Genomic DNA, 22607 nt, shown 5'->3' on the forward strand with positions numbered 1-22607 from the left:
TTCCCACAAGGAGGGGTGCGGTTAGAAAAGGTCGACTCTGAAAATGCACACCTTGCCTTATCCCACGGATATCCGTCTCCGGTGGTAGGGTCTCAACAAGTACGGAGCTAACACAAAAATTACCTATAGAAAGGTCGTGTGTGACCGACCTCAAGCAGTTGTCCCTTGGGCACTGCGATCACGCTCTCAGATCACTAAGACCACCTATAATCCAATTTCCTTCTCAGACACATCCAGAAGGACCCTTCCGTGGTGTGGGCGACCGTGAAGTGATAACCGCCCTCATACCTATATACCATGGTAAATAGAAGTTGTTTATTAAATGAGTAAATATTCATAACTCTTTGATTTACAGGGTAGTATTATTTTGGTTAACTTACATAGATAAATAGAGAATTTCTGAATAACTGATTTGACCGTAGATACTATCTTAACTTGGTGGTTGAGCTCGCCTACCATAATGACTTAATCGAGTGATCTTTCCTCAAGTCAGATTAGTTCGGTAACGATAAGGCTAAAGTAGACGGACTGCGTACTTAGGCGTGATGGCGATAAGGTGTTTTGACTAGGCAACCAGCATTTGAGTGACGCAGATTTCTCGTAATGTAAAGTAGTGATCGGGAATATATATATATATATATATATATATCCCAAGGATCTTTGTCTCCGAAAGGGACGATTTTTGAAACACAGAGCTAACACATTAAGAATTTCTCACAAAATAATCTTGTGTGACCGACCTTAAGTAGTTAAACCTTGACTCTGGAGTCTGTTTGAACAGGGATCATCTGTTACTACTGTGCTCAAACCACCGTTTATTCTTGGCTCACACCAACTTTATGCATAAGGAGAGATATCGTCTGACATGGCGACCCTCACAAACAACCCAAAGATGTACGTCGCTATCAGCCATAGTTGAAGAGGCTTGAAAGAAGACTGTCGTTCACTTTACGGTACAAGTCTATAATTTGATCGTTCTTTAGAATGAGCATATGTTTACTTACGTCTTACAGAATGCAGAAAAGCCACATTAAGAAGAGCCATAGGGTTCAAGTTAACAGACAAATAGTTTCGGAAACGAACACACAAGCAGTTAGTCAGTCATCAAAGTTGTGTTCACTCTAATGTGATTTGTCATAAAACCTGTGAACATCAAAACATTGTAAATAGCAGTGATATCTGTGGGTAACTACAATTAAAAGTTTTGAAAAAATTAGTGAAATTCAGTAGTATCTGCCGAAATGATATATACTCAGAATTTCTTCCCACTGCTTCTGGATGACGACGAGGATTAGAAGCAATTTAGACATAGACTGATATAAGGTCTATGCAATAATCATGAATAGTAGTGGGCATCTGACGCAAAAGTGATAAAAAGAGGCAACACTGGTAGGCAATAGTAGACAACGTTTCAGACTTGTCATGGAAACAGATATTTAAAATTCTGAGATTGGTGAGACTATTCTTGAAAAAGATGAAACCATAACCTACTCTCATCAAAGATGCTGAAAAACTGGGCATGGCAGATTAACTGCTCCTCAGATAGCTTTTGGTTGCCTACATTTATCAAGGAACCTGAATAGCATGTCAACGTAAGCCGTCCGAATCTTAATAAAGTGGAAAAAACCCTATTTAATCTAAGGCGAGGGTGAGCGGTAAGTTTTGATGAACTGACCTAAGAGATCTGTATGAACGGTGGTGTATGATTAGCTGTTAGAGTTAATTAAATATTAGCTGGAGTTTATTGACTGGACGTAATCCCGTCTAAATGGTCTTCATAGTTGATCATCCCAGTCACAAAGAAAGGACAAAAACTCTCCCATAATAACCACAGAGGAATCTGTTTGGCCAATATGTTATCTGAAATATAAGCCTTAATAATCATTCAACTCTTAATTAGGGCTCACGAAAAACAAACTCTGGAGAACTAGTCCGATTTCTAACCTGGGCTTAAATGTATAAACTGAATATTCACCACCCATCAGGTTTCGCGGGACAGGGATACTTACTGGCTCCCAAACATAATTACATTTCCGGACCTTAATGCAGTGATCGATTCCGCACATCAACAGGTTTATGAATGTCTGTCGTTAAAAGAAATATCAAAGAGCATTAAACATATACAGGCACTCTACTCGAACACTACTGTTAAAGCAAAAGCTTATCACAAACTGTTTCCAGAATTATTAGTTTCAAGTGGTGCTTGACAGAGCTTACTATTTTCCCTATTTTTACTTGACTGTGTCACAGACATTCTTTGAAATACAACTCTCTCATGGCCTCATTTTTCAAGAAATCTATTTTCTACCCGGCGATTCACTTGCTGACTTGAAACTTGAAAAGGATATAACCCTGTTTGGTAAAGATGCTAACAAAATTCAGTCTTTCAACAGCCTTGGTAACAATGAAGCATGTTTGAAACTTATCTCTTTCCTTCTAAATGTAAAATATTGCTTCAGGTCTGATCTGCGTCAACACTAGAACTAGCAATATAGAATAAAGTAGTTAAGCGCACCGACCACTTCAATTATCTTTGAAGCCTCGTCAGCTCTGATGGGTTGGAGTCAAACAAAGATTTTGCAAGAATTCTAAATGCTAGGTTGACTTTTACCAGATTTCATCACTTGTTGCATGGGTAGGATGTCCATCTGAAAACAAAAGTACGAACATATCCTTGAACAAAGCCAAAGGATGTCTATTCAAGGGGTGGAATCAGTTCATGAAGTCATAGACTGTTGAACTGAGCAATGTAGATAGGTGTTCTTAATGAGTTACTATGACAATTAAATGACATCAATCAATTATATTATGAAATTATTTCTCTAATTCATCAACATCAAATATGATTATGACATGAATATAGATGAACAGTTTTTCTTGCATAGAAATATGAATGATACTTTTTATTTGGTCTAAACAAAAACAATTTTATCGTATCATTAAAAAGCTAAACAAAGCAAGATGATAGACTAAACAAAGTACTTTTTCATGCATATACATATATATATATATGTGATCTGTTTCAATAGATAATAAAAGTGTGTAAAAGTCAAGAAGTGGGTTTGTTCACATAATAACCGTCCAGAACAGCTTTGCATATCTTACATAGTACATAGTCAATTATGCTTAATATTATGTACAAAACATTTTTCTCTTACTGAATGAAGACATGAAAGTAGTTTGTCACAGAATTTGAAACTTTTATGTTTAGTATTATTCATCTAACCTCAAAGCTGTTCTCTTATTGTACATTTACTGTTAAAAATAAAATCTTTAACTTAGATACTAGAACCAGAGATGAATGGTGGCTAACAATGGAATCTAAGACGTACGTTTCGTCCTATCTGAGAGTCGGTGACTGGATATATCTGCATTCCAGAGTTGATGTTCATTCTAAGACTTGAATCTAGTACTTTTCGCTTCAAACGCCATCGTGTTGTCCACTTATTCACTTACTCTAGATAGCCACTAGCTTATGCAATCAAGTGAAGTTTGATTCATTTGTATTAGTTTTTTGTCTCTACTTTTTTGTTTGTAATCGTCCTCTAATAAATAAGGCGTACTTTTCTCATGAAAGTTTGTAAGTGAATGATCATCATTGAATTTATTGAAATGATTTTGTATTTCGTTAGTCCACTAGTTAACTCTATAATGAAGTTATTATTCACTATCTAACGAGAAAAATCGTCGTAAGAGACCTACCACACCACAGTACTGATTTTGATACAGTCACATCAGATTAGTTTGTTTAAGAATTTGATGTCTATTAAAAAAGTATGGTTGAAATAATACTAAATTACAAAGTATAAGTATTGAAGTCAATTGCAAAGATCCAAATAAGTTAAATACAACGATTTCATCTTACCAACGTCATATTGACATTGCATCATCAGTTTAAATTCTCATTGTTTTCAGATATAAATTTAACTAAACATAATTCAAATTAAAATGCATTTTGATGGAATTTCCAGAACTAGGCTTGACGACAGAACATACTTAATCTGGTACTGGATTAGCTTCGAGATAATTCCTTAAGTTTCATACATTAATCGTCCTGATAGCCCTTATTACATAAATCCCAACGGCATATGAATTCAATAGGCAACACTAAAAACCGACGACAGTTTATTATTGAATAATACAGATCACTCAGCCAAAAGCGAACCAATCGAATTAGAGATGAAATGCTAATGTGACCGAACGAATACAGAGGTGAATTGAGTGTCGAATAGTGAACCGAATAGAGAGTCGAATCAATAAATATGATTCATAATTGTATATATGTATAGGAAAGTGAATTGTTTATCCAAGCGATTTAAGCGATTGACGTTTAAGCTGGAAAGATGGATATGTGCGTAGGCTGTCACATGTGATTAAGCATACATTTTCATACAGATTTATTAATAATAGCAAGAGATACAAATTGTTACTGTTTGAATGACTGTCTTTTAAATAAGTTAATTGAATGGGCTTGACGGAATTGAACATAAACTTACTTAGGTGTAGAAGAGGTGCTGTAATTTAATTTTTATCTTTTTCAAAATTACTAATTTTTGGGAATCTCCAATCATAAGTGTAATGATGATTCCAGATACATCAAAATTACATCACTTTGTCACATAGTCATAGACATTGACAACGAGTAAGTTAGACGACGATTGAATTCCTTTAGGACTGGGATATCCTCACTAATTGATCACAGATTAATAACCATTTTATATTTCAAGAGTTGAAATCATGAGTCAATTGAAACTAGGCCACCATGGAAAACCTGGAAGCACTGGACGGCCGTTTCGCCCTATTGTGGGACTCCACAGTAGTGCACACCCAGGATCCCGCTCCCCGCGAGATTCGAGCCCAAGAACTATCAGTCGCGCGCGCGAGCGCTTAACCATTAGACCATTGAGCCGGCATCCTAGTGACTGACTTCAAGAGGCATTTCCTGGAGTTCTAGGTAGAAGCCGTTACCAGTGAAGTTCAACCAGGTCTGTTGTGAGATATCAACTCACTGAAGACTATGGTGGATGTGTCGCTCAATTTCATGGATTAGTTGATGTTAAACATCAACATCGTTGGACGCCGGCCGGTTCAGTGGCCTAGAGGTTAAGCGCTTGCGCGTGAGACCGATAGGTCGTGGGCTCTAATCGTGGATGCGCAATGTTGAGGAGTCCTACAGTAGGACAAAACAGCCATTCAGTGCTTCCAGGTTTTCCAAGATAGTGTAGCTTCAACTGACTCATGAATTCAACTGTTGAAATTACTAAAATCTCCACAAAACCCCTTCTGTTAAGAAGTTCATATTGTTTGTTATATTCCAACTGAAGTAACTTAAGAAATAGATATTTAACTTGATATTTCAGATATTTTTAATTTTTTGTTTTTTTTTATACTTTTTTAAATTCAAGTTTTAACTCATCAAATTCCTTTTTTGTTTCTTCCTTTGTTCTTTTCTCCAAAACAAGTTTTCATCAGTGGATGAAAAAAAAGTATTGATTAATTAATAAACAGAATATGTTTCTACCACGTTCAGAAGGTCTTACACTGAATGAATTTCTATCTTTACATTCTTCTGATATTAGTACCATACCATTACAATCAACAATTTATAATCATAATCATAATAACACTTCAATTGAACAAAAGTTTAATAATCAACATTCAAGGAATTTTTCTACATTCATGAACCATTCAACAATAAAACAACCAATGAATAAAGAAGAAATTATCAATCCATCAATTCTAACACGAACGAAATCAAATTTCTCAAATAAACAACAATTAAAACGATCCAATACAATTAGTGTAACTAAAAATATAAATGAGAAATTGAATAGTAATATATCAATTGATGAATTAATACAATCAACTAGACAACAAAAGAAACATTTACCTGTACAATATAATCCATTAAATGATACGGTTATGGATAATAATGGTTTAATTCAAAAATTACATCAACAACGATTATTTCAACGAGCTCAAAGTGAACATCCTATCCGCGATAATAGTGATGTTAATAATAATAATGTTCCAAACAGTCACAGTGTAAGTTTACCACCTCATACATGGAATAATAATAATAATAATAATACTTCGTCTACATTTCGTTCAATATTTTCACAACGTGGATATAATTTTGGGCGACCATTTTGGCAACAAAATTTTACATCTGATCAAAATGAATTAAAACCATCATTAGGTAGGTAAGTAAACAGAAGTTTTTAAAAAAAAACTATTAACTATAATGCTAATAATCTTTGATGTGTCCAGTTGACCATTCTTTTTTTTCTAATGTTCACCAAAAAAAAGTACAATGCCTAGCGGTTTGAACACTTTTCCGTTCATTTAGTGAGTTAATACAGAACCATAAATCACGACTTCATTTCAGTTATCTAGTGTTATATACATATGCCTCCTATTGATATACCATTGTGGCCCATCCCAAACTGGTGGATAAGAAAACTAAATGAAATGAAAGTTGGTCAGTCAGTGACAACGTATGTACACCGATTTAAGTTGCAATAGCCTGTTAGCACAGGTCAAATCTAAGAACAGTAGAGGTAATAACAGTATCAATGATAATAGGGGTGATTAAACATTGAAGATACGATTCAAGAAAATATAAATTAGAGAAAAAAAATGAAAACTAGAAAAAAAAGTATAAGAAATTTAGAATCTCAGAATTTGTGGGAATAGAAAGAATGGATGCACATGTGCCATAGCGAACGATCGTTCAAACTCCCCAACCATTGATTATGATTAGCACGCGGACCCCAACCAGGTAGTCCATACGTAATAACATGGCAAAGTTTAATTATCAGTGTCTAAATGGCCTAACACCCGAAAAATGCTTGATACTACATCCATATTAAACACAACAAAAAAAACCAGATGCGTTTCTAAGTCGCGGACACATATCCTATCTCGTTTTCTTCATGGGACTTTTGGAAAACGTCGTTCACTTACAAACAACAGGTTCAACAGCACGTAAATATTTATTTAAATAATAGAGTGTACAATGTTATGTTTTACTTCTATAATTTATTTAACACCAAGAAATTAGCAACATGAGATTATTCACTATCAAATGAACAATTATAATGTAAATTTACTGTGGTTAAGTCAGTTACTGTTTGAAAACTCAACTTGAAAAATTCTCTGATCTTGAAAAATGTTCGTTCAGATTACTTCGGCTCTAAAGTACTGGAGTGTTGTGAGCTCAGATCTAGTCTAATAACTCTAAGTGTTCCCAATGGCACGACAATCCAAATAGTAGAGACATATGTGTATAAAGCTTCATTTCAATAATCCCTAAAATGGTTTACATATCAAGCACTTTCATTTTAGGGTCATTGGGTTGAAAATCAAAAGCATAGAAAGCCTCTATTACAAAATTAACTTCAAGGCTTTTAATGGTATTTTGATTCAATAATTTCCAAAACAATTACTCTAATGTTAAATAAGTTATGCTTCATCAACAAACCACTATTTTTAATTGGTAAGGGTGCTGTAGTGAACGGAATACGTGTGGGGAAAATCTAACGTATTTAGAGAACGAATTACAGAGTTACTTGGTAAAATAGAAAAACCAAATAGTAAATCGTTAATTTGCAAAATATCATTCCATCATATCAAACCGGACTGTCGCTGTTGCAATCATCAATCCATTGTCTCACATTTCATAATTCATGCGTTTTCTTACAAATTGCATTGTGTTCCTCCTCTTCCTTTGTTGATCTTTCCCCATCTTCTGCTGCCAGACAATACGTTCTTTAACTCGCGTCATATACTACTTATATCAATATAAGTAGCACACACCACAGTGTAAATATTTCAGCGTCTTCTCATGATAGTGTCATAGAGATCGTCTTTCATAGATTCATTAAGCCATTATGTGGATGATCTGTTCAATAAATGCATAAACGGGATAAGCTACATCAAATTCAGGTGAATTTCAATAAATGTTGAGGGATATTTCTAAGGATAATATATTGAAGATAACAGTTGTGTTTCTTTTTAAGCCAATCAGATGTTTTATTTAGGCCCGTAAAAACTGTACAGATGATGAGAAACTGGGACAGTTGTTAACATCTTTTTCTGATGAAAGTCTTGAATATGTAAAGTCTTTCTGATAGTCATTTTATTGTCCAAATGATTGTAAATAATATGACTGTATGAAAACCTTAGGAATATACTCAGTAGACAATGAATGCTAAATATGCTATATTTAGCAGAAAAAATAAAACTTTTCAGTTTATTCATCTGTAGTATGGAGTCGAATCGTTATGGACTATGAACACCACTACAAGAAGACTACGTGCCAGTTAACCGATAAAATCCCCCGTAAGCCAAATATCAGAAAGCAGTTGATGGCTGTAGTCGAGATGTATTTGTTGGTGATCTCGTGGTATCGAAAGGATACCGAGATCGTGCCAAAGGAGTACAAGCGTGGTTACCGAGCGTGACCGAACCCGTGCAAGGTCACAATCAATCGAAGGATAAGGCAGCAGTAATATGGCTGTCTATAGCACAGTTAAACAAACGAGCACAGTAAAACAATCACTGGTACAATTGGTTATATTAATGATTGTTCCTATTAAATCAATCGCGTTCTCTTGGTAAAGGTAGGTCACTACACATCCAAGAAACTTTGAAGCATTTGTTCATTCAATATTCGTTAATTCATAATTGGTTTCATTTTAGAATAATCAACAGATCTGTTGTGTACAGCTCCATTAGCTTTAATATTGTAATCAGAATAAGCTGTGCTAAATAAGAGCAACTAGATTTTTTTGGTATAGAATAGGAAAACCGTCTGGTAATTACACGTTACAACAGGTAGTTGATTGATTTATCAAGTAACCAAGTGATGTTTATTAATAAGAACCAAATTAATAATGCAAAGACCTTAACAATATCCCGATTGAGTATGAAACTAAATTTCTGACACTTTGCGACCTAGTATAAGTTTCTTTGTAAAAAAAATAGGTAATCAAGTAGAATTTATGGCGAGACTCTAATTTATGGACGACCTTTGAACGAATCCTAAGTGACCTTGAGAAAGATTAGCCAATCAGCAGACAGTCAGTATGGAGTAAAAATATATTATACAAAACCAAAGAAATAAAGTGAACACATTTCTTATACGTGATTCAAAAACTTGTCAAGGTTAAAAAGAGGTTCAGAGGTTCTAAAATTGTAATGCATGCAGTAGAGGAAATCATCCATATGGCTACAGAATAGTCGGCCTCTGGAGCCATTGTAAAGTCTCAAAAACTCTTCCAACCTCGACCACATAGGTTCAGTATTGTTTGTGTGCACTCCGGTTGTTGAGTGCACAAAATGCTACTTGTGGATAACGACATGATGCACATAACCAAGCCTATGTAGGAGTCTGTACACTCTCCGAAAATCCGTATATATTGTAGTACCTGGCTGCAGCCAATGTTACTGGTGATTTTATTATCCAGTTCGCAATAATTGTCGTAATTTGCCTTAGTTAGGAATTATATATGAGGTTTTCATCACGATCTGACATCAGTTATAATGACAGAAATTTATTTAGCCAAATGGATGAAAGTCTTTCGCATTAAAATCCGAGATCTATTATCTTTTACCTGATTGATCCGTCCACAAATAATAGTCTCGCCGTTTTATTCGTTAAAGCCGCTCAATTATCACGTTTTGTACAAAATTCCCTGTGAACCGATCGTATGTTATCATTAAGCACTGAAGTTGGCACCGTAACCTTGAAATCTCTAAAACGCCTGTGATTGGCTCGTCCATAAATTCGAGTCTCGCCGAATTTATAAAAGTCTATTTAGTATAAATAGAAAAATAAAAGAATTTTCTTCATGCCCCCCCAAACTTGTATCAGTCAGACAAGATTATTTATTCTCTGAAGAAGTAATTTACACTAGGTTACGAAACACCAGGAGTTTAGTTTTCTACTCATTGAGATATTATAAATCCATAAATATACCATCATTATAAACAGATCGTCCAACTGTCAGTCTACTTAAAATCATTTCGTAAAGTCCTAATGGCAATGCAATCAATTCTACGATTTTGTTCAGAATATACAGTTTGCACAATAAGTGGGTCATAAGAAGTTTTTTGGCAATATTTCGTGTACATCAATATAATCCTCCTTAAAATCTTCCTTATTAAGGACAACAAACTTTCCTAATCTTTATTTTCATTGTTGTAAACGTCTTCGGATAATATCGGTAGTCTAACTTTCAATTGCCTCATTGCTTTACGTTTTATCGTCTACTTATTATCATTGCACGATTAACACCTGGATAAAGATAGACCACTAAGTTCACATCTACTCGAAAAGACAGGTATTTAAGTACAATCCAATTGTTCGTTTGTTTTTTTCATGCCTATAAATGATTATCCTTATAAATCAGTTCACATATGTATTGTACAGACTGCATATATGAAAAATACACTTATAAAAACGATTAAAAAAAGAAACAAACAATTATGTAAGTTAGTTATTTGAACAATTAAACAGAAAATTAGTTGAAGTTAGGCATTAACACCGTTGGATACCGTTCAGCTCAGTGGTCTAGAGGTTAAGCGTTCGCGCGCGAGACTGATAGGTCCTGGATTTGAATCACGCAAGACGGAATCATGGATGCGCAGTAGCACGAAACAGCAGATCAGTGCTTCCAGGTTTTCTATGATGGTCTAGCTTCAATTAACTCATAAAATCAACTATTAAAAAGAAAATAGTTGACGTCGGCATGCATCAACTGCTAAGCTCTACTTTTTGAATGTAAATAGTTGAAAGAAAAACGTCTAGAAAAAAAACTACTTCTACATCTCCGAGACTATTTTCTCGAAACTAATTTTACTGTGGTGAAGGTTCCAAAAATCATGTTCTATAGGGTAAAAAATTATTATTATCTTAATAAACGTGACCTAATCTGCTGGCTTATAGAGATAGAGGAAAGAGAATCTATTAGTGAGGTATTTTGTATTATAAATAATTGAAAAATTTTAAGACGAATTTTAGGAAAAAACGTTTCGAAATTAACAAAATGAAGGAATTAACGAACTGCTTTCCATTCATTCGGTCGAGTCTTGAAAAGTATGCGGTGTCTTTTACTGGTAAGTTGATAAGTCTTGCGGATTGAACGCTATATTCTTCTCCTAAGCTATTCTGTAACCCCCAAGCTAGAACTATACAGTGACCTGAACACGAGAGAGAAGACTCAAAGTGTGCGATAAGTAGCTTACTCCAAGGTTCATTTTAATACAGAAAATACAGGGTTTTTATAATATTTTAAATGTCCTTGGGTCGCTAGAAGATTCTGGAATGCTACTAAACATAGTAGCAGTGTAGCAGCCAGCCAACCAGAGCCTCTGCATGTGACGTTTCGCTTCCTTGATATCTTGGACTAAGACTTCAAGTGAACGCTGATTGGATGAAACGCTTCTTAGTGTTTCTTAATCCTTGCTTGTCTTTTGCAAGCAATTCTCTGGATCACCCTAACGTAAATAGATAAATTCCATGGATCAAATACGTGTCACTGTACAACATAATAAAATTATTTTAAAAAAACAAACAATCAAAGTTGGCGATAAGTTAAACTATATTTTGAAAAGTGACTGGTGATACAATCTAAGATATACTAAATCGGATCATTACAATATTATTGTTCATATCGAAACTTAAACACAGTGTTATAGACTAATTGAAATACAATTAGCTAGTAACCACAGGTAGCACCTATATCAGAAATTGAAGCAAAGTATTATGAATTCATTATATTTGGTGATTTCTCATCAATTGCTTACATTGTTTATACTGAAATGTAACGTCGAAGTATGAGATAATGCGAAACAATTGACATCAATAAGGAACCTGGAACAAACAAACTTTAAGCAGATAACTGAAGTAACAAAACTATATTGAGGATATATAATTAAGAAATTTCTTCTCTCCGACAGTCATGATCAGACTAAGTATCTACATAATCTCTTTAACAAAACCCAAAATTAAATAGATTATATTATGAAGCACGGAGCAGAAGTTAAATTCCATTTCATAGGTATTGAAAGCAGACGACAAATAAATTGGCTTCAGAAATGAGAAAATGCAAATTGTTGGTTCTCGGAATAAGTGAAATCCATTGGACTAAACCTAGACAGAAAAGATTGAACTCAAAAGAGATGCTGTCCTACTCTAGTCGTGAAGAAGAACATGCTCCATGCACTCAGATAGTTGAATTAATGCTGTCCAAAGAAGCACTTAAAGCACTCATAGGATAGGAGTCTCATGGATCCACAATCATCAAAGCATCATTGAAAGCATGAAAGGAAGGGAACACAATGAATTTTATCCAATGTCATGCACTCACCAACGATAAAAATTAAGACGAAAAAAATCAGTCTTACGAGAGGCTCTAGTTGAGCATAGTGAAGTGCTCCGGAAAGGACCTGACCATCACAATGCGAGACCTGAACGCCAAAGTTGGAATGGACAACACCGGGTATGAAGATATCGTGGAACGACATGGACTGACTGGGAGAAAGGACTGAGAATGGTGACACATTGCAAATTTATGTACATTCAACAAAATAAATATAGGTGGCAAAATATTCCCACACAAACGTACACACGAAGCTACATGGGTCTTTCAGCGGATCACAACACAGACAGTGACATATACCATATTTGCATCACCAAAATGTTCAGGTCACTGGAAAACGTGAGAACCAGGAGAGGAATTGTTGACGTAGCTTTGGATCAACACCTGGAGGTTGTTAGAACTAATCTCAATCCAAGAAAGTACTGGACAACTGGGGAACCTGAATTACAGAGGTTCAGTACAGCCCACTTTTCGAGATACTGACAGGCCCAACGAATTCAAGATGTCCCCCAACAACAGAATCCAAGACTTGAAGGATATACTCAGAACAAGTAATTTGAAGCATTGAGACTGACAAGCAGTAATACGAGGAAAACTGCATGCCATCAGCAACAATCTACTGTTGAAGAGCACAAACCAGCTTCCAAATTAAGAGGAAATAGAAGTGGATAGAACATACATTAAGGAAATCACGAAACTGAATCACAATGCAAGCGCTAATTTGGAATCGTGAAGGGAAACGGAGAAGAGGAAGACCAAAGAACACACTGTATCGGGAATTGTAAGCAGACATCAAAATGATGAATGGCAACTGGAAAATCACTGGAGAGTATTGCCCAGGATTGAGTTGGATGGATAAAGGCTGGTTGGCTGTCTATGTTCCTCCACGAGGAGTAAATTGCTTCGGTAACTAAGTAAGAACATGTCATACTGTGGCACCGAGCAATATTGATTCTAATCTGGTACAAAAGAAAATTTAGACGGACTTGTTTACGTCATCGGGCCGTCATGCCATATACAGTATTCCATGTTAGATTCATTTGCAGCCTGATAGACAAAGTTCGATCAGAACTAAAGGACTAGACTAATATAATACTGGTTACTAGCCAATGGCCAAACAATTATAGATACATCTCTGTCCTACAGGATGTAAGGTGTAATACGAATAGCTCAGTAGTTATGTCATCGATTGTGAAGTTGGATAACGTGTGTCCAAATTCATCATCAGTTCCCATAAATGTACAGATACACCTTGTTGACGAACTTCAACTAACAGGAAGTTTCGACACTAGGCCTCTTACCTCTTGGTTTCCTGATTTTATTGATTGCAATATTTAATCATCACAATTTTCAGTTCATCTCTCGTACTACACTAGTTTTTAAAAAAATTTAACATTTACTTATAGAAATATGTATATCCTTCTATCATTCAACTCTTTCTATTTTGTTTGTCAACCTGAATAGTCATATTCACTTGAATAGCTGGTAGTTATTCTATTATTTCTTTTATATACAATATCAGTGCACATATCTCTTCTAATAATCGTGAAATGTGTAAGCTGACAAAATAGAGAAACAGATTAATATCTTATCTTATCTTATCTTCTTCTTCTTCTTCTTCTTATTCTTATTCTTATTCTTCTGCTGCTGCTGCTGCTTCTTCTTCTTCCTTTTCTCATTTCTCATGTGCAAATATACGAAAATTGCTACTGTTTATACAATTCAAAATAAATCTAAATAGTTTTTAAACTAAATTATGATAAACAATCATTCATTCAATATAGTTAGATAGTTGAATGTTATCTATTTATTAGATTATTATTATTATTATCGTTATTATCGACAAATTTGTAAGTGTCACAGCATGAAATCCAAAATTTTATTATACAAATGAAAGAATAAGTGGACTATAAACATTCAGTCAGTCAATTATAAACTAATTTAATGAAGCTAGACAATCATGGAAAACCTGGAAACACTGGATGGTCGTTTCGTCCTATTGTGGGACTCCTCAGCAGCGCGCACCCACGATCCCGTCTCGCGAGATTCGAAACCACGACCTATCAGTCACTAATAAGAAGCAATGACTAGGGGGGTTCAACCGGGTCACTCAATTTTGTGGATTAGTTGAAGTTAAACATTAACACCGTCGGTTGTTGGCTCAGTGGTCTAGAAGTTAAGCGCTCGCGCGCGAGACTAATAGGTCCTGGTTTTGAATCTCATGAGGCGGGATCGTGGATACGCAGTTCTTCCAAATTTTCCATGACGGTTTAGCTTCAATTGACTCATGATTTCAACTATTGAAATTACTATGATATCTACAATAACCCTTCTGATAAATTAAAGAAGAAGAAAAAATATTTATTCATTCAATTTGTCATGATTCCGAGCAATGTCAATGACAGAAAGTTAACAAAAGTGAACATGAATAATTGTATGGACTATATAAAGTTTTCGCTGTATTTTATTGGGTAAACTTTCAAGAGAAAGTTAGAAGCGGTACTTATTCTTCATTTGAAAATTTGTCTCTTCATTAGAAATATAACCCTGGAAATTACAGTTCCATTATATCGTGGTCTAATTCAGTGATAATATACGCCAATCCAATAAGCCATATGGAGTGATATCGCAAAGAATGGGTAGGAATCTTTATACCAATGGCTGACTAATAATGTTCAAAACTCATGTGAATATATGAATTACTGGTTCAATACAAGAAGGAATTGCTGAGTGGTGACTAAGTTGTAACCGTGCTCCGTTGAACTGTTCGCTTACTCACAATAACCTAACCACAACTGAATCTCTAACTTATCGTGTGAATTTGAGGTATGGTATGACATAGATGGACTCTCCTGGACCACCAAATTCTTAAGTTATGAATAAAATGGATGACGGTAAACTATAAAATTATAATATTGCTCAAATATTACTGGAATATTGAAGAAAAAATGTATTTGTACCACTGAAAGTGATTATGAGCCATACTATTTGAGGTCTCTCCATCACATATGATTTTTATCTCATTAACTACAAAGAAGTTTAAACCCGTAGAAAATTCCACCTGAAGACCTTAACAGTGAACTGGTTAATAACGATAGAAAAACTGTGTGGAGTTTTCATCTCGGGCCTCCATCAACCAGAGAATCTTTGATAATTAAATAGAATTACACAAGAATTTCATCCTAGCTCATAATAGTTTAGTCATATGCAACATTAACACCTCTAATATTCGAACGGAAGATTTTATAGTTTTATAGTGATGGTAGTGTGTCTAATTTCACTTTAAAATTCTCCAAAGTACCTGGAAGCACTGGATGGTCGTTTCTTCTTATTGTGGGACTCCTCAGCAGTACTCATCCACGGTCCGTTGCTTCCGGGTTTTCCATGGTGAGTCATGATCTCAACAATTAAAATAATCAAATAGCTACAGTATTACATTTATCGGAAAAATCATTTTAAAAAAAACAGTTTTCATTAGATGATAGTATAATTATGGATACTAAGGGACTGTCTTTACTTGGAAACGATATTTATAATGATCATTGTGTAAAAAAATTTTATATACAAACATCTGTAAAAGATGGACTACTTTTGTCTACCTCACTTACTCTAAATCACTTTGCTTTATCTTTAATTACTTCAACGACAACAGTAACGTCATCAACGTCAGCGACCATATCTTCAACAGGAACACCAACACATTTTAATAAACCATGTTCTGACCAATACACTTCTAAAATGATGTGGAGTGAAAAATTTGTGGAGGAATTTTTAAAGAAATCTTTATTAACGACTTCAGCAAACAATGTGGTGCATAATCAAAATGAACCAGTCTGTTTATCCAGAAGTTTTTCAGGTAATTTATTTTCTGTAAGATGGTTGGTAATAAATAGTAAAACATTCTGAATCTAGATTTAACGCTATTTTAAGAGGTGTGAACAACTGGAATTCAACTCAGTGACTCAATGGCATCATGCACATTACATGCCATGAATTAACGTTTAATGAAAAATATCTACACCAGCATTACTTATTTCCTTCGTTGTAGTATTAAACGTTTGTTTATCACGTACGAACTACCTTCGATTAGGGCCTCACTAATATCACTTACCTCATAAATTCTAATACTTATATCAATAATATTTTTTTATACAGAATTAATTTAAATCATTAGTCATAAACGAGTTATACATTTTAGGGTTTGAGTGCTTCTTTGGACATCATCAGTGCAAATGCCTGAGTGTGTGGAGCATATTCTTCTTCGTGACTAGAGTAGTCAGCATCTCTCTTGAGTCAAATCTTTTCTGTCCAGCTTTGATCCTATGGGCTTCACTTATTCTGAGAACCGCCTATTTGTATCTCTTCATTTCCGCAGCTATTTGATTGAATCTCCCTGTTTCTCATATTGTTCTGAAATTTCATATATCTATAATAAATGTTTCTCTGATTGTTAGAATGGCCATCGGCCTCGTGACTTCTAGAGAATTTTTGCTTTCACTATGAAGTACTATAATTCTTCCCAATGAGTATCCCTTATTTACGATGACAGTGTTTAATTGGTTTAATTTGCATAACTTTGCTAACCTTCTTTTAGCAATTTTTTTGTACGCAATGAGGTTGCTGACCTCATGTCCAACCCCATCGCCGTACCAAGGCTTGGGAGCGGTAGTAAGTCTTGATTAGCTACAGATGGAGTTGAAATGGGTTGTTAGCAATGTTTAAATTTAAATAAAGCTGAATGACGATCTGTCAAGTGAAATATCTACACTACCATTAGAAATTAGACTAATTAGTTCGTTTGTGACGTATAAACTTTCAAATGATAAAACTTTGATGAGAAAATGTTAAGTACTTAAGTAATTCCATTGAAATCATGAAGCTCTTTAAGATAGAACACCATCGAAAACCAGGAAACACTAGACTGGAGTTTCTTTTATGTATTGGATTCCTCAACAGCCCGTATCCATAACCTCTCACTGAGTAATCGAATTCGGGACCCTTACTGACAGTCACGTAAATTTATTACAATAAAATTCACCAAACTGCTTGTAATTTTTAAAACATATTGCTCTGGCTGTATTACAATGCTTATTTATGAAAGGTCTGAAACCTTCATCATCACGCTTATCGAGTCATTAGTAAAGTGGTAAAAAAGTCGGTCAAACCATTTAGGTGGAATGTTTTACATATTAACGACAGATTCTTACCATATATTCATGTATTCAGCAACTTACTGATGCTCTTGTTCTTTGGAATCTGTTCCACTGGGCCTTATTCCATGAACAAATTAATGGTTTAGATAGTGTTTTTTATTCATCAAATCAATAATGTTGTTTTAATAGTTGGAGCATGTTATACTCAGTTTTTACCATGTTCCCAGAGGTCGTTCAACTATCTAGACAAAGAAGGAAGTCAAAGCCCATACATGGGGCTTTGTTGTAAAAATATTTCAATACATGAACACATTCATAAGTCATAATACTCGTTCAGGTAAATCATGTGCATAATGAAATCGGCCAAATAAATAAATTGTTAGCAATAGCATTCCTACGCTTGGATGTCTCACATACCACATGGCTCTGAGACACCATATAATACATGTAACCTTGTGCAGTCTATCAGAATAACTGGATTTTATCCGACACTTTTAGGCTGTAAAAAATTAGTGTTATGATATGATCAATCTATATCACATAGCATATATGATCGAAGTCTATATAATAACGTAAATTTCACGTAAACATTTTACGTAAACATTATGGGAATTCTGTCTAAATTTATAAAGGTACAACTCTGGTTCAATGGTTTTGCCGACATATCATTAAATCTGGATGTCCTTGGAGTCATGGCTTAATTTCAGTTGTATGTCAACTTTGCAACTGCCTTTTACAATTGGGTGTTCTTAGACGTGATCTGAAGTCAAAAACGGTCAACTCCACATCGACAGATAATAAATCATTTCGCATACATAACATTAATTCATATAGAAATTCCTCGAACACTACTGCAGAGATATTTGAGGTAAGTTCATAAAGCAATCAGTTTCAATTCATTTGAAAATATGTGTCAACAGTTTACAAGTTAATAACTGTTAGAAACTGAAATAATTAAGAATTTTGAGCAACTTTCATAATGTTTTGATCTAGTAATGTTTAAGTATAATTATATTGTGTGTCGGATAACTTATATCCTTGTCCAAACACGCAAGTAAGTTAACGAAGATCGAGAAAACTGGTTGAAGGGTTTATTCAAGTAGTTTGTATGATTAGTCAGTACTGATATTTTAAAATATTTTATCGATTGTGGCGATATCTAATTTAGGCAAAATTTTTACAAATTTCCGAATATAAAGTTTCGAGTCCTGTAATGAAATAGGATGAATTAATGGGGTTTTTTCTGGTTAGCACGTTTTTAGTGAGATAGTTTTCTACGGGATGGGGTCACCCAACCCTCCTTCTTTATCTGGGCTTAGGACCGGCAGTAGCCCCGGAGGGGCTCCAGGCGGATTGAATGACATGACTGGATGCTCACTACACGTTTATTGATGAATTGAATACAATCAAAAGATTGCCTGAACTTTGAACATTACCATGTAAATGAATAACTTGAAGAAAAAACCGTTCTCGATGTGTTATCTATTCCGGGAATTTTTTCTCTGTTCATTTATGATCGGGTAACAAATAGATGATCTATTTACTTACATGATCAAAGCCAACTGATGACGGATCTCCAATCAAATATGTTCAGGACACTACTTTCTAGTTGTTACCAACTACTATTACTGATATTGATGTCTGCATCTGATTCAAAGCTCCATTTGTTCTTTAGTCTACCTATTTTCTTTTCCTATTGAGGATTCCAAGTTAGGGCTTGTCCTATGGTTCAGTTTCATGATTTCGACATTGTGTGTCCCGTTCACCATTATCGCGAATTCCAAATATAATCCGTTTATTTGTTCTCGTCTTGTTCTGCAAGCCCTAAATTACACTGTTTCGGGAATTTTTAGTTAGTACGTCGGCTCGAATAATTCTAATTACCACACAAAGCCAAGGAACAGATCAAATAGTCAGACGCGAACAGGTGAATGAACAGGATCATTAGAAGACCTAACAGTTGCTGCGAAAAATCTATAAGAGAAGAAAATATGAGACAACTATATGACTCAACAAAATAACTAGCAGGGAAATATAGTAAACCACAACGACCAGTCAAAGACAGATAAAGCCAGCCAATCACTGAGATTAAAGAACGGTCGAACAAGTGGGTATAGCATTGTGAAGAGCTCTTGAATAGACCAGCCACACTGAACCCACTGGACATCGAAGCAGCACACACACATTCCTTTAGATGTCACCACACCAACAATCGAATAAATCAAGATGGCCATCAGACAAGTCAAGTGTGGGAAAGCAGAAGGACCAGGAAACGTACTAGCTGAAGCGTTACAGTCAGAGATAGAAGTATCCGCAAACGTGCTCCACATTTTATTCAGGAGGATATGGGAAGAAGTTCAAGCACTGACAGAATGAAAATAATGACAGTTTTATCAAGATACCGGAAAAAGGTGGAGATCTCCGCAAGTGTGAGAATTGCACAGTCACCACACTGCTACCAGTACGCGTAAACGTTTTCAACAGAGTGTTGCTAAACAAAATGAGATTTTCGGTAGACATGCAAATTCAAGATCAACAGACCGGATTTCGTAACAATGAGTTGTGCTCAAACTAAATCACGATACTACGGATCGTTGTTGAGCAATCATTTGAGTTGAACTCGTCACTTTACACCAACTTTCTTGACTATGGGAGGGCGTTCAACATTGTGGATTCAGAAAAGTGTGCTTACTGTCTTCCTTTCTCCTTCTTCTGGTGGTTGATTGGATAATGAAGATTTTTACATCTGAGGGGAAGCAGGGAATACAATGGACAGTATGAATGCAGCTAGACGATTTGAACTTCTCAGATAACCTGACCCTTCTATCACATACACACGAACAAGTGTAGGTGAAGATAGCTGGTGTAGCAGAAGCTTCTGCATCAGTAGGCCTCAACGCACACAGGGGAGAAACCAAGATCCTCAAATACAACACTGAGAATACAAACCTAGACACACTTGATGGAGAAGCTGTGGAAGAGGTGGAAAAATCCTTGTTCCTGGACAGCATCATTGATGAGCAAGGAGGATCGGATGCAGACATAAAGGCGAAGATTGGCAAACCGAGGGAAGCAGTTCTACAGTTTCAGAACACATGAAACTCGAAACAACTGACAACCAAGTCAGGATCAAGTCGGAATCTCCAACACGAACGTCGAGACAGTTCTACTGTACAGAGCTGGAACTTGGAGAACTACCACAGCCATCATTAAAGTAATACATGTATTTATAAACAATTGTCTACGCAAAGTATTCAATTCCCGTTGACAGGATACCACCAGTAACAACCTACTATTGGCGAGAATAAACCAGCTTCCAAGTGAAGAAGAAATTAGCAAAGGACGTGGGAAATGCATAAGACATACAATAAAGAAATCACCAAACTGAATCACAATGCAAGCGCTAACTTGGAATCGTGAAGGGAAACGGAGAAGAGGAAGACCAACGAACACATTGTGTCGAAAATTGGAAGCAGATATCAAAAGAATGGATAGCAACTAAAAAAATCACTGGAGAGTATTGCCCAGGATTTAGTTGAATGGAGAACGCTTGTGAGCTGTGTATGCTCCTCCACGAGGGGTAATGGACGTAAGTAAGCTTCATCCTATTTGATGATCTGTGTTTTCATCGCATTACATAAATTACATTATTTTTCTTATTGGCAGATATTTGCAGGTTGTTTTAGTAGCTACCTGTGTTCATGTTTTACTTCTATCCGTAGCGTCTAGTAAAGTTATCTCTTTTTAATACAATATCTTACGTCGTTGAGTTCTACTGTCACAAAAACCACCAACGTGCTTCTTATACATGAAACGTTGTTTGTTATTTAATTCTAGTTATCTAGCAACAAGTTAAATGTAACATCATGCTAAAGCGCTGTTTTCATTAACTGGTTAATTGTATCAGATATTTTATGGTTAATAACTAGCACTTGATTACTATACCGTGGTCCAATAGTTTACTATCAGTTATAAGAAAATAATTTTGTAAATTATTATACAATGGACGTAAATAACGGTGTAGCAGTGAATCAGTGAAATATCTATTAATGACTAATTCACTGCTACACCGTTATTTTGTTGGTAAAGTTAGTCATTGTGTTGGAATCGATCTTTTGATTTCGCAAACTATTAGTTCCTGTCCCAATCTACAATCGCATTTAGTCACTGATTATTAACTCATTATATATTGGTCTATGGATAATATCGTGGTATCATTAGGTGTACCAAAAAGTTAGAGAATACGTTTTAAGTGAAAATTCGTGAAATAAATCAAATCGAAGCAGAATTCAAGCATTGAATACAAAAGCGTAATTTGAAGTATTTACATGTATTTTAAATTTGTATTACATTCCCATTCTTCCTTTCACCTTCAATGAAATGATCTTGTCTACGCATAAATGAACTGATGTGTGGGCAAGAATGATAACGATTGGTTGTCTGCTTAGTCAGATACATAGATTGTCTGACAGGTGTCAGATGAGTTATATATTCCCCTATCCTTATTATTATTATTACTCACTTATTATTGATTGTTCATTGTTGTTGGATTGTGTCAGGTTTTTGGTGTGGAAATATATTTACGTTGTGGTCAGGCTAATAACGTGTTCTTGATCTGAGTTGTGTTGACGTCCTGTAGAATAGACAGTGGGAGAGAATCTAAGGTAGATATTCGTCTAAGGTAAATTATCGTCCCATACGTGTAAACGTGTAAACCCAACCATTATAACATTAGTCGAAGTAAAACCGAACGTTGTAACAGAACTTGTCACATAGAATATGAATAAGTGTGTTTGTAGGACAATGAAAATATTTTTAGATTGATGAAGACAACTTTTTCTTCTCTTTGTTTTATAATGACGTATAACCATTCGAATCAATGCATATTAATAGCATGTAAGTGGCATGTTTTGGCTATTTGAAAGTTTGATTTTCAAAGGATAACGAGTTATTATTATTATTATTATTATTACTAATGACTTTATTCAGTATTATATTTTTGGTACAATATGGAGTTCTAAGCACAAAATATTTCAACAAATTTCTTTTTCTTATTTCTTTAACTGAT

General features: G+C 35.1%; 1 protein-coding gene across 2 annotated transcripts in view; it reads left to right on the forward strand.

The window, feature by feature from the left end:
* Positions 1-5462: 5462 nt before the first annotated feature.
* The window catches only part of SGPL1_4 (Sphingosine-1-phosphate lyase 1), a 40319-nt gene continuing 23174 nt past the window's right edge, over positions 5463-22607 (forward strand). For both annotated transcript variants that reach the window (XM_051216966.1, XM_051216967.1), the window contains exons 1-3: positions 5463-6203; positions 16039-16242; positions 18172-18407. Coding sequence is in view for 1 of the 2 variants with exons in the window: in XM_051216967.1 (XP_051072984.1) it covers positions 16125-16242; positions 18172-18407 (354 nt within the window). In the remaining variant the exon portion in view is untranslated. The remainder of the gene's footprint in view (positions 6204-16038; positions 16243-18171; positions 18408-22607) is intronic.

This window comes from Schistosoma haematobium, chromosome 1, assembly GCF_000699445.3.
Source record: "Schistosoma haematobium chromosome 1, whole genome shotgun sequence".
Lineage (NCBI taxonomy): Eukaryota > Metazoa > Platyhelminthes > Trematoda > Strigeidida > Schistosomatidae > Schistosoma > Schistosoma haematobium.